This window comes from Thermobia domestica, chromosome 1 (genome assembly GCF_964235325.1).
Source record: "Thermobia domestica chromosome 1, izTheDome1.hap1.1, whole genome shotgun sequence".
In the NCBI taxonomy this organism is placed as follows: Eukaryota; Metazoa; Arthropoda; class Insecta; order Zygentoma; family Lepismatidae; genus Thermobia; species Thermobia domestica.
In genome coordinates, this window is record NC_137454.1 from 371,259,248 (window position 1) to 371,272,694 (window position 13,447).

Genomic DNA, 13,447 nt, shown 5'->3' on the forward strand with positions numbered 1-13,447 from the left:
CCTTGGTACACTTCAAGTACTCATTTTGCTCAATGAGTGAAAGAAGTTTATATATGTTATAATTTTATATAATGAGATAACACAATTTATAAGAACTGTTTTTGAGATACAGAGTCCACCAGAAAAAATGTATACATTCTTTGTCATCCTGTGTCAGGATACTGGCATCGACAATTGTTCTGAAATTTAAGTATGTTGTAGTACGATTTCCGCTCAACAGATGTCGGTACTGTCAGCACGGTTAGTGAGAAAAGAAAATGGCAGGAGCACACTTGACGTTCGAGCAGCGTAAGCATGTTTTGAAGTGTTTTATCGGGTTTGGGAATGCCATCGAAATGCAGCGTCAGTGGAGAGGGGAGTTTGGTACTGAACCACCAACCCGCCTAACAATCAAACGCACTGTTAACAAGTTTGAGGCGCATGGAATGACGAGCGGTCCGGTCGCTGCAGCTGCAGCGGTCAATCTATCAATGGAGACTGATGCACATGCCTCTGTAATCTTCAGGCGAAAGTTCTCGAGCGTCCCAACTGAAAACAATTGAAAATGTCAACATTTGTTGGGCGAAAAACCATACTACAACATACTCAAATTTCAGAACAATTTAACAATGCCAGTATCCTGATACAGAGTGACAAAGAGTGTATACATTTTTCTGGAGGACTCTCCACATTTTACCCCCCCCCCCAAAAAAAAAAAAAACTTGGTCTAGGGTAATCCTAACAAAGATTGACATAATATCATAATCAAATATACACAGAAGTTTAATGCAATGTATAAATCTTGAAACTAATATTTAAAAAGTAGTTTTCCATATTTCAGCTTGTGAAACTGATTATTAATTGAAGACAAATATTGATCACAGAAAAGAAGAAGAAAAAGAAGATTTTCTACTTTAGCTTACTTGATGAAAACACAAGAATAAGATGACGCAAGAAAAATTATTATTTCTCTTTCAAGAATTCTTCATTTAGGTTATTAAGTGTATTTAGTTGAGTTGTCTAAAACGTTCTCTCATTAAGAAACCATGTTCCCTCACCTTCATAACAGACTGAAGAAAATTTCAGGAGCCTTGAAAGCTTTTAAGGGACTTGAATAAAACGAAGATCTAATCATTAAACATAAAAAATAAATAAATAAATAAATAAATAAATAAAAGTGTATCCTGCGCGTTAAAAGATTAACATTTATTTTTTAAGAAACATTTTAGCTACACTATCAGTTTAGCAAGTTGACAAGGTCACTTTGATCATGTTGAAAGAAATAGAGGTACTCACAACTAGGGACGTACGCAGGGGGTGGGTCCTGGGGATCCGGACCCCCCCCCAAAAAAAAATTCGACTTTTGTGTAAATTTAACCTAATTTTAGGAGCAATTTTAGAAATTTTAATATAAAATACCCTCATATTGAGTTTGAACCCCTCCCGAAATAAATTCCTGCGTACGCTACTTCTCACAACTATCCTACTCGTGGAGAAGATAATTCATTTACCGTATATCACTGAACATCTTCATACGGAAGATCACATATTTATATGGATGTAAAATTGTACTAAGTATACAATAATAGCATATTTAGAGTGAAGTGATCTATCTTTATTGATTACTCACAGAATTTTTTAGCGCATCAATTGTTTTCGTGAACGAACACGACATGCAAATAGTTGAATTTCGCATATCAGCGAAAAGCATAGTGACTCTGAAAAATTGTGTTCGCAGAACAAAACGAAAAGGGGTTCACCCTATTCCTAATGCTGAAAATTGTATTTTCCATTGTTTACAATGAGAATTTGGCGCGCCAAATGTTTTTCCAAGGTTAAGTTAATGGGCATCCGGTTTTTCGGTGATTATTTCTCAATGGTATGTCTGATCGGAACATGCGATCTGTTATGACACTCAACGCGCGCTCTCGAAACACCATGGGAAAACTTGGTTAAAAACGGTGTAGGCATCTCGTTGGGGTATCCGGACAAACGAACGCCTATGTCGAGTAAAGAAAAAAATGAAATGAAATCTTTGAGTTTTACGTCCCACGGTTAGGCCGGTTAGGCTAAAGGAGACGGTGATTATGAGAAATGAATGAGATGGTGGAATGAAGAAAGTGGGAGGAAACGGGAGAACCCCGAGAAAACCCACGCACACGGTGTTTGTCCATCACAAAGTTCACTTGGAGGGAGCAGGGTTTGAACCCGGAACCCCAAGCACCAGAGATGAACGCTCTACCACTGAGCCACCGCGGCCCCCTATGTCGAGTAAAGAGAAGCTTCGTCCCAATTATATACTACCTAGCTATATAAAAGAATATTGAGAAAAATAATTCTTTCCTAACTATGTAACTTCGATAAACGATTAAATAATTACTTCTTCTATATATTAACTAATACCTTTATATATAGGGTGTTACAAAAATGTGTCACAAAATTTGGAAACAGATTCCTCACATCAAAATAAGAAAAAAAAAGTTCATACGGACCTGTGCTCAAAAGTGGACAGCTTTGGAGTTATAGGGTGCCGAAAACGTGAAACAAGTGAACTTTAAAAGTTCATAGTTCCATTACTATGGAGCCTATTGCAGTCAAGTCCAGACGTCACTGAGGAACTGGAATCTAAATTATTCAAATATCCACGTTTAAGAATACTCCAGTACTTGCACACCAACTTTAAGAGAGGTAGGTGGAGAGTGATCAAATACTCCCAAACAACTTCTTTAAAAATGATTATGCAAGTAGCGGAGGTTCTGAAAAATGGATATTTGGATAGTTCACCTACTAGTTCCTTACTCAATCCGACTACGATCGGTCCTATAGTAGTAGAACTATGGACCTTTAAAGTTCATTTTTTCATGTTTTCGGCACCCGAAACTGTGCACTTCCGAACGCAGGTACATATTACCTTTTTTTAACACACTTTTTATATATATGCAACATACATATTAAAATAGTGTACAGCATACTAATTCCATAATAACTGTTAATGCTATACATTGCTGAAGCGAGCGATCCTCTCTCTCACTAATTTCAACCCCAAATTATAGAAGTAAGTCTCTAATCTCTAACAAAACAAAAATAATATTCAGGAAAATATGTTATATAAAATTGGGGACAACGCGCTTTCTCATTATTGACCCATTTTAACTGTAAACGTTTGAGACGATTAAAAATTCTCACAAGTAAACCTTACGTTTCGGTGAATCGAGTTGCTGACTGATACACATATGAGAAAGTAGTACTAAATGTGGTCAGTATTTCAGTGAAGTTGTAGGTGCGAAGCTCCAGGGGTTTAGGAGATACAGCTACCAGAACATCACATGGAAGTACAGAATAGTCTTCATACAGTTGGAGGTAAAAGCTCTGTAAGACTTCTTGTAACGACAAAAGGTGAATAACAAATATATGGGTACATAGTAGGACTAGGGAGAAGTCATATAGTAAGGGTATACCTGACGGCGGCCATCTTGAAATCCGGCATTTTGAATTAAGGTTAAGTTTTTAAAATAGGAATAGGGTCATGTGATACATGATTTAAGGCGCAAATTTAATCAGAAGAACAATGGTGACGTTAGTTTAGATTTACGCGAAATTGGTAAAAAGTTACAGGGACATTAAAGATTGTTGCAGCATATGTATTAGTCCTTTACCCCACCTTGTAAATTTTGTGTTAATGATAATAATTAAATAAAAAGCAGGTGGATAAATATTAGGTCTATGGTAAGAGTTGCCTTGATGGCGGCCATGTTCGAATCCGCCATTTTGAATCAGACAAAAGTTTTAAACAAAGCGCATAACAGTGACACCTTATTAATAGCAAATTTTACCATAACTCCAGTGGTATAACCATTTTTGCTTTAACATTAACCAGCACAAACTTAAATTGATCGCTTCTTACGACTACTGCTTTGACGGAATTCTTAACGACAAATGTGTCAAGTGTAACTCGATTGCCTTTGTCAGGTGTGCTCACTGTGAGCAGAGCATTTATGCAAGTCATGCATGGGCGTCTCTGGCGGGGGGGACGAAGGGGACGCGTCCCCCCCCAATATTTTGAAGTACAAAATATTCAATATTTTATTCTAATTTAATTTATTTACTAATGAGAGAATATCATATAAATAATAATTATTATTTGGAATATAATATTCAGGCTGTGAAACGATTATAACAGAGTTATACTTTAGGGGGTCCGTGAAGGTAAGCAGAAAGATCACAAAGGAAATCCAAGATAATAAACAGGTTGGGCTAGGTAGTACGATTTAAATCACTTTCTTTGATGTCCCCCACAAATTTTGCATGCCAGAGACGCCAGTGAAGTCATGCACTCTTTTCTAAACTACATATTGATTGTACTAATTGAGGACATTTCTGGAAGAAAGACCCAAGTTCAATTATGACTTAGAACATGGCGGATTAGAACATGGCCGCCATCAAGGCAACTCTTACCATAGACCTAATATTTATCCACCTGCTTTTTATTTAATTATTATCATTAACACAAAATTTACAAGGTGGGGTAAAGGACTAATACATATGCTGCAACAATCTTTAATGTCCCTGTAACTTTTTACCAATTTCGCGTAAATCTAAACTAACGTCACCATTGTTCTTCTGATTAAATTTGCGCCTTAAATCATGTATCATATGACCCTATTCCTATTTTAAAAACTTAACCTTAATTCAAAATGCCGGATTTCAAGATGGCCGCCGTCAGGTATACCCTTACTATATGACTTCTCCCTAGTCCTACTATGTACCCATATATTTGTTATTCACCTTTTGTCGTTACAAGAAGTCTTACAGAGCTTTTACCTCCAACTGTATGAAGACTATTCTGTACTTCCATGTGATGTTCTGGTAGCTGTATCTCCTAAACCCCTGGAGCTTCGCACCTACAACTTCACTGAAATACTGACCACATTTAGTACTACTTTCTCATATCTGTCTCAGTCAGCAACTCGATTCACGCAAACGTAAGGTTCACTTGTCAGAAAATAAAAAGATCATATTCACCATAGTTTGTATTTTTTTTTTTTTTTTTTACAAAGGTATAAAAATTTTAATTATATCTTCCGGGGGGGGGATGAAGTGGATTCCCTGGTATTTGGTTTATTTCAATTGTGAGAGTGAGGATTATGTGGAAACATTAATGAACACACACTCATCTTGTGTTAAAATTGAATAATATTTACGAAAGTTAAGTTATCACAGAATATATATTTTTTTAACCTTCGGGGAGGAGGGAACTGATCCATACCACATAAGGAGGAGGCTGAATTCATCGCTCATTCTTGACTGATTTCAATTCCAAATACTGGGGATTACGATAAAGATTCAAAGAAAATGTGTATTATGTTGTATCAAAACCGAATAATTTTTAGAAAATTTATAATTGAACTCTAAAAGAAATATAAGTGTAAATCCAATAATTACTCTTTACCGAGGAGATGATTGGAAAGCCTAAAAAGAAAATGTAAGGCACATTGCGCCAAAACTGAACATTTTTAAACTAAAATTATCGTGAACATATTCTTGAAATTGAGGGGGGGGGGGAGAAGAAATTCACACTTTCATTCGTGGCAGAATTTAGCCCTGAGCTGTGGAGATATTTTCCCTGCCATAAAGAAAACATACATTAACTTTTGTCATAGTATGCACATTTTTAAGTGGTTTATATCGGAAAGGTATCTTGCAGCTACATTTATAAACTTTCAACATGAAGTGGATTTTACTCCCTTTACCCCCCTTATACTTGATGGATTGCAACCCCAAACAATAGCATTATTTCTGCAAGTGAAAGGAAGGTACACTCATGTCCAAAATGATTGTCGCATATCTATAACTGTATTCTTGTAACAATATAATTTGATAATGATTTTGCAGGGTACTTTTAATACTGATACTATGTGTATAATCGGGAAATGTATATGTGGTAAATTTCATAAGAAAATAATTATAAATACGAAAATTAGAATGAGTAAAACAAAATGTTGCTAAATGGACAAGGAAGTTTTATTTTCGTTCTATTGTTCTTATTTACTGCTCTTTTGACATGAAATTTGCCACATACATGTCTTTGCTGATTATACATCTACTAACATTATAAGAAATACCGAGCAAATTCGTTATCAAATTATATTCCTAGAAAAACATATTTATAGACATGCGACAATAATTTTAGACATGAGTGTACATACCAGAACCAATATACTGTACAAAGAAAGAAAGAAACAATACAGAGCATGTCGAAAACATAATTCGAATTACATATAAAAAGTCTGCAGTAAAAGTTATCATCTTCTCTAATATAAGGATTATGATTTTTTTATAGTATCAAAACAACACACCTAAATACCTAAATCTTACAAAAAGTAACTAATCAGTGGCAGTAGAACATTCAAAAATGATGTGATCTAAGTTAGATTCTTACCTCTGTCATAATGGTGGTTTCAGTGTTGTCATACACCCACTGATCGCACGAAGTAGTTTCGTTCGTAAAAGAATCCGCCGCGCAGTTTCCATCGTTAGAAATGTTATTTCTTACATACATGGAGCATTCCTCGGGAACGTATTCGCCTTCCCTTTTAGTGATGGGAATGGCATTATTCACCCATTGGGCTGAATATTCAAGATTAGTATCATTGTCACAGCCAGGAACATAACACCTAAAAAAACGAAAAGAGTTGAGAGACATATCATTAAATTATACAAAACAAGAATTTTAGTAATGATCCCAAAAAATGGATCAAAAGATTGCGATTTAGGCCAAGGATTTTAAGAATGATTAAAAAAAACTGCATCAAAAGATTGTGATCTTGGCCGATAATTAGTTTTTGGATCAGGGGCCCCTAAATCGAGATTTCCTAATTTTTACGAAATAAGCACATAATACTGAGTTAAGTTATAGTTTGGGTTTGGCTACACTATATGCAGTTCTCCAGATATAAAGTTAACAAGAAAATTTTTGATTGAAATATGTTGGTTTTTTTGGATCAAGGGTCACAAAAATTTTGAACGGCCCCTATACCGAGTTTTCGCATTTTTACGGAATAAGCACATCATATTGAGTAAGTGATAGTTTGGCTACTCTAGAAGGGGATCCAGGACCGACTGCTGGGGGGTAGGGGCGATGGGTTGTCATACTGCTACTTTTAAGGGCTTCAAACTCTGGGATGGGTTTTATTTATATACATAAAATAAGAAAGTTTCGTCTTCTGGGGGGGGGGATCGCCCCGATCGCCCCCTCCCCCTGGATCCGCCCCTGGGCTACACTATATGTAGTTCTCCAGACATAAGGCCTAAAATATTTTTTTTGATTGAAATATATTGAATTTTTTTGATCAGGGGCCACAAAATTTTTGAATGGTCCCTAAATCGAGTTTTCATATGTTTCACGGAACATCATACTGAGTTAAGTGATAGTTTGGGTTTGGCTACACTATATGTAGTTCTCTAGAAATTAGGCCTACAAGAAAATTTTTGACTGAAATATATTGGATCTTTTGATCCAATAATAAGAAAATAATGGCACGTACCTTAGCGTCTTTGGTTTTATTTAAGTATCAATGATTTCAATGTCCCACTGACATCTTTTTCCGGACGAGTAAATTTAAGTTACCTGTTGAACTACTGACAATTTACATGTGATTTCTTCATCCAACTGGAAATATTTAACTTTTTTTGTCCTTTTTAACACTCCGTAAATGTCGTCGAGAAATATACTAATCGTTAATGGACAATTTGTTGTTAAAGACAGTAATATGTACATATAACTACCAACTTTTCTTTAAAATACTATATCGCAATTATACAATGTTGACAATTACTATTTTGTTCAATTCTTAGCTATTGTATGTACATACTATTGTACAGTTATCCTGTATAACATAGTGTCTGATGAAGCCAAAGAGTTAGTTGGTGAAACTGTAACATGTGTTGAATTTTAATGAAAATATAGTTTTGCACAGCAAATAATTAGTTTGTATTTAATTCTTAAAAGTATTGGTGACTTGATTTGATTATGATAGCATTATGATAGAGACCATTGGTGGGTAATGCTACAAATCTTTTGAATTGTTAGTAATTATTCGTGTCTATTAAGAAGCATATAGAATCTATGAAGTGAACTCGGAAAATAAGTTCCTCTACCACCATGAAAAATCGTAAAGCAGTGGTTAAACAAGAAACCAGTTTAATGTGAAAGCCAATCATACGTCATGTGGTAATGTATTACCAAGATCCTAAAGATGGTGCTATCGCAGTACTAGCAGAAAGTTTGGATGAGCGGTCCATTCTGTGCCCGTTAGGTATGAAGATTGGACAAACATAGCTCAGAGATACTGTCAAACATTAACAAGACTGAAGTGTGCTATTCCCAGGAAGCGGCCTGGCCTTTCTCCTAGATGGTAGATCACACTTGGCGGCAGGAACGCAAAATTATCTTGCCACCCTTGGCTTGGGAGAATATTGGCTATCCATCGAACGGCCCTGACCTCGCATCCAGTGACTTCCATGTGGATGTTGCGAATATATCCGCGTCATTATACCTCTTTTGGACATACTTTTAGTTCCTGTTCAGATAATGGATATCCGTGAAAAGACAAGAATTTTGATGATTGTTCTCCTTTATACTAATAATTGTTTACGTGTTGTAGTGTCGTGGTATTATCCTTTCGGGAAAAATAATAGCCAGAGCAAAATTGATTTTTGTGAATTATTTTCTCTTTACCACTGCTTTAAAACCCTACAATAAATATGAAGTGCTAATTTGATTTTACGGTAGTTTGTGTATGATGGCTTTTTTTTTTTTATCTCCATTTTACCTTTGCGTTTTGAGCAAAAATATTTATGTCTTTTGAGTTGGGAAAAAACAAGGCAAAAGAATTAGCTCTAAAATTAATTGACAAATATGGTATTAATATACTAGCTTGTCAATATTCTTGTAAGAAATCTGGATTTGGAAGAACTTTAAGTCACTAGGTATGTTTTCTATTAATTCATATTTCTGTTTGCATGAATTTTATTACATTTTATTTAGCATAGTTGATTTACAATAGAAAGAGATAATATTGAATCTTTAGCTTGAATTTTATTGATATCATAGGATTCACAAAAGTACAAAGGAAAATTATTATAGTAGGAACTATTTTTGAAATCAATTATGATCATCAATAATGAAATCAAATGAAATCAAACAGATTTTATATATTTGTTACCTCATTATTTGCAGATGGTATTATATATATATATATATATATTAGTGCAAACCTCTATCCAATTTTTTTCGGCATTAAAGAAGGCTCTCACAGAAGACATTCAGTGTTCGTAGTTTGAGGGAAATTTCCTTAATCTAGGGAAATTTCATGGGTAAATTTAGGAAAAGGGAATTTTTTGATAAAAATTTGAAAATCCAGGTAGATTCTCGCGCTGATTGATTGACCAATATAAAAGCTTAAAATGTCTCTTTGTTCTTCAGAAATACAGCAATACAATAGCAATAGTGTATGTATTTGTTCAAAGTAGCATAATTTGCACCCATGTTGGCTAGGTGTATTTGTTTGTACTTTTAAAAAAATAGAAGCAAAAACCAATGAATAAAACAAATGTGGTTGGCACTTCCTTCAATATAGCTAAATTGATCTTATCAAATAACTTCTGTCATTGGAATTGGACACTGAACAAACTACGAAAAATTTGGTGAGAAAACCGAAAATTTTGTCAGTTGAGGGAAATTTTCGTAAGGAAATCTACAAACACTGAAGACACTTTGAAACCAGTGACGAAGTAAATGAGTTTTTCCGTATGAAGGACGTTTTTCCAACAGGAATTTTAAACTTGGTAAAGCAGTTTGACAAATGCATCGATGTTCTTGGCTTTTATGCGGAAAAATAAACCAAGTATTGTTCTTATTTTCGCGGCATCTTATTTGTTTTATATAAATATCTCTCTCCATAGCCGCCAGGGGAAGCTTATTTTCCGACTTAATCTCGTATATATTTTGCATTAGTACTCAATACAACTATCAATCTACAACCAACTCCAATGAATTCAAATATAAAAATGAAATTGCTAAATTTGAGAAACTTCAAATAATGCTTTGTTTATCTACATATTGGACCGCCACTAGACTAGTAAATAAGTCTTTGTAAATATATAGGTAGGGTGCGAAATCCTGGGAATGAGGAAGAAATTACCTCCACTTAATATTTTTGAAGAAAATTCCCCTTCACTAAAAGCTTACTTGGGAACGAATAAAATGATACTATTGCAAGAAGATTCTAATTGATTACAGTAGTTCATACATAGTGCTAATTAACTTATACGTATTTTACATGTAGGCCTAATTAATGGGTGAATTAATGGTTAACGATATCCCTAATTTTACAAAATTTAGTAATTATGGATATTGTAAAGTTCTGTTTAATGCAGGAGGTAGAGCAAATTACAACACACGGGATCGTTTTCTCCCACTACCAATTTTATTACAAAATTTCCTGTTATAAACAGTAGCTATGATACAATTTCACTATAGAAAGTATAAAAATTCTCTAATACTAGGATAAATAGATGTTCTAAATCTCATGCTGCCTAGGAAAGGACCCCACAGAGCTCCACGTAAACTAAGTGGGATGGATTTACGATTCTGAATGCCTCACGCAAGCAGAGGGCCGTCAGAAAACCACAAAGCTCCACGCAAACTGGGTGGCTGAGGTTAGGAATCCCACAATGTTCCAGGTAAGCAGAGTGAGGTGGATTAGGAGGCCTTAGAGCTGCAGGAAAGCTGGAAGGCTTGGGTTGTATACATGTCAAAGCTCCAGGCAATCTAACAGAGTGGATTTGATCAGCCAGAGACTGATACCAGCTATGAAAGTCCTGGTTTTAAAGCAGCTCCAGTGTGGTGGTGGCGCTAGTGGTCCTTCTCCATCACATGACTAGTGTGTTGCTAGTGTTCCTGTCGTCTGTCACTGTAGTAGTTTGTAGTAGGACGCATGTGATGTTTATAAATACAAACATGTTTTGACTGTAAACAGCCATGTGGGGGATTTCTTACAATATTCAAGTATGCGAACTCTCCATGTCGTAACATTCCAGAGCGAAGAGATTTTGTTTGATTTTTTTTACATCTGTCTCCTCCTCCCATTTTAACTGGTAATTTCGGTCAAATCATACGCGTAATTCTTATTAACAGTTGTATACTTTGTAGAGAGAAATTTAAGTCTTCCTCTGTAATAATTATATATTATTTCAGTAAAGAAATCAACCAAGCTAAATATAGCAGAAAATAGCTGAAAGATAAACCAGTTTAACAGAAATGTAAGTAAATATAAATACATATACTAATGCAAACGTCATACTAGTATCCGAATATAAATATACTGAAACACATTCAGTGGCGTACGCAATGGGAATTCGGGCTTAAACCCTCCTTGAGCAAAACATTATAAAAATAAACATTTATTAAATTTTTATATATATATATATATATATATATATATATATATATATATATATATATATATATATATATATATATATATATATATATATATATATTATTTACAAAAATCAAGCTTTTTCAAAAGCAATTTGAGATTGAATCCTCCTTGCGCCACTGAATACATTACTGTAAATCTAATTAATTTACCTGTAGTCAGGTGCTCCTGCAGTGAACACGAAAAGAAGAGAGTTAATGCCAACAAAAAAGATAGGCAGACAGAGCAGAGCAAAATTTAATTTCTGAAATCTTCCAAATTCACCAAGCTCCAACATAAACTTCTCTACATCAATTTCACCTGAAAGAGAACGTTAGAAAAATAAATACTTAACGTTAGAATCATTATCTATGTTCTAAAATAGTGAACATTTGAAACAGACATCCAAATTTGTTGTTTGGTTACGCTTAAAAAAAGATAATTTTGAATTATTTTTTTCAATACAATCGGAAGATCAATATTTGTTAGATGTACTAAATTGAATTTCTAAACTTTCTTAACTCAAAATAATTCTTTACAAAATTAGCTAACTCAAGAGACGCCAAGCTCACATTCCGCTCTAACTGGGTACTCTTAATTTGAGCTTTCTTCGACGAGATCTCACAAGTATAATGTCAGGCAACACATTCTAAGATTAATGATTAATAACAAAATTGTATATACAGATGGTGAGACTATTCATGGCTTTGGATTAATTTGCGAAACAGTTACAAATTATAATTTAAAATAAAGTTTTAAGCTTTGGTCAGTGTCTATTTGTTAATACAGATGGTGATCAGAAAAATGGAAACACCTGAACGAAATTGCAACTTACCAGATTAATATGGTGTCGGGCCACCTTTCGCCTTCAGAACAGCCTTGATGCGACGTGCGATGGAGGCATAGAGGTCGTGAATGGTAGCAAGTGGAATTTTACACCATTCCTCGTGCAGGGCATCGGCCAGTTCTGTGAGAGAGGATGGAGGTGGAAATCGTCGCCGGAGTCGTGTTTCCAAGTCGGAACACAGATGTTCAATTATGTTGAGATCTGGAGATTGGGCGGGCCAGAGGAGGTGTTGAACTTCATCCCGATGTTCTTCAAACCACGCTGCAACAACGCCAGCTGTGTGAATGGGTGCATTATCGTCCTGGAAGATGGCGTCATTGTCCGGGAACAACATCCGGACCATAGGATGGAAGTAGTCTCCTAAAATTGCGACATAATCATTGGCAGTGATTCGTCCGCTAAGTGTGACCACAGGACCCAATGAAAACCATGATATGGCGGCCCACAGCATCACCGAGCCGCCGCCATCTTTCACAGTTGGGCGGAGACACTGCAAATCATAAGCTTCTTTGGGCGTTCTCCACACATAAACACGGCCCGTGGTTGGGAATAGGGTGAAGGATGACTCATCTGACCATATCACACGTTTCCAGTCCTCAACGGTCCAAGTTGCATGGTCGCGGCACCATTTGCGGCGTGCGAAAGCGTTATGGTCCCTGATGAGCGGTTTGGCCCGTGCAACACGTAAGTTCATGTCATGTAATTCGCGGCGGACTGTGATTGTCGAAACAGGGTGATTGAGTTCCTCCGTCACTTGCTCCGCAGTGGCACGACGGTTCTGCGTGACAATGCGCTTTAATACCCTGCGTGACCTGTCACTCATGATTTTCTTCCGCCCACTGTTCCGCTTCCCCGATGTGGTTTTCCCGTGTGTTGTGTAGGCCGTCATCACCTTCGACACTGTCCCACGCGACACACCTAACACAGTAGCACTCACTCCACATAACCGAGCACCAACAATTTACCCTCTTTGAAACTCTGAGAGGTCTCCCATTTTACACTACCTCCGTCTGCTGCAGCCACTGGACACTGTTGTTCCATTGCGCCTGACGTAGTAAGGAGACCGACCTAACACACCACCATCAGCGGTCCGGCGCTGCGGGCGCCACGACACCATTGCCAACCCATACATCTGACGTGT

The 13,447-nt window shown here is 36.1% G+C and overlaps 1 protein-coding gene across 2 annotated transcripts in view; it reads right to left on the reverse strand.

Moving 5' to 3' along the window:
• The window catches only part of LOC145664325 (organic cation transporter protein-like), an 81,555-nt gene that overhangs the window by 41,956 nt on the left and 26,152 nt on the right, over positions 1 to 13,447 (reverse strand). For both annotated transcript variants that reach the window (XM_081730900.1, XM_081730911.1), the window contains exons 2-3: positions 11,633 to 11,780; positions 6,419 to 6,653 (exon numbers count right to left, since the gene is read on the reverse strand). In XM_081730900.1, coding sequence (XP_081587026.1) covers positions 6,419 to 6,653; positions 11,633 to 11,780 — 383 coding nt within the window. The remainder of the gene's footprint in view (positions 1 to 6,418; positions 6,654 to 11,632; positions 11,781 to 13,447) is intronic.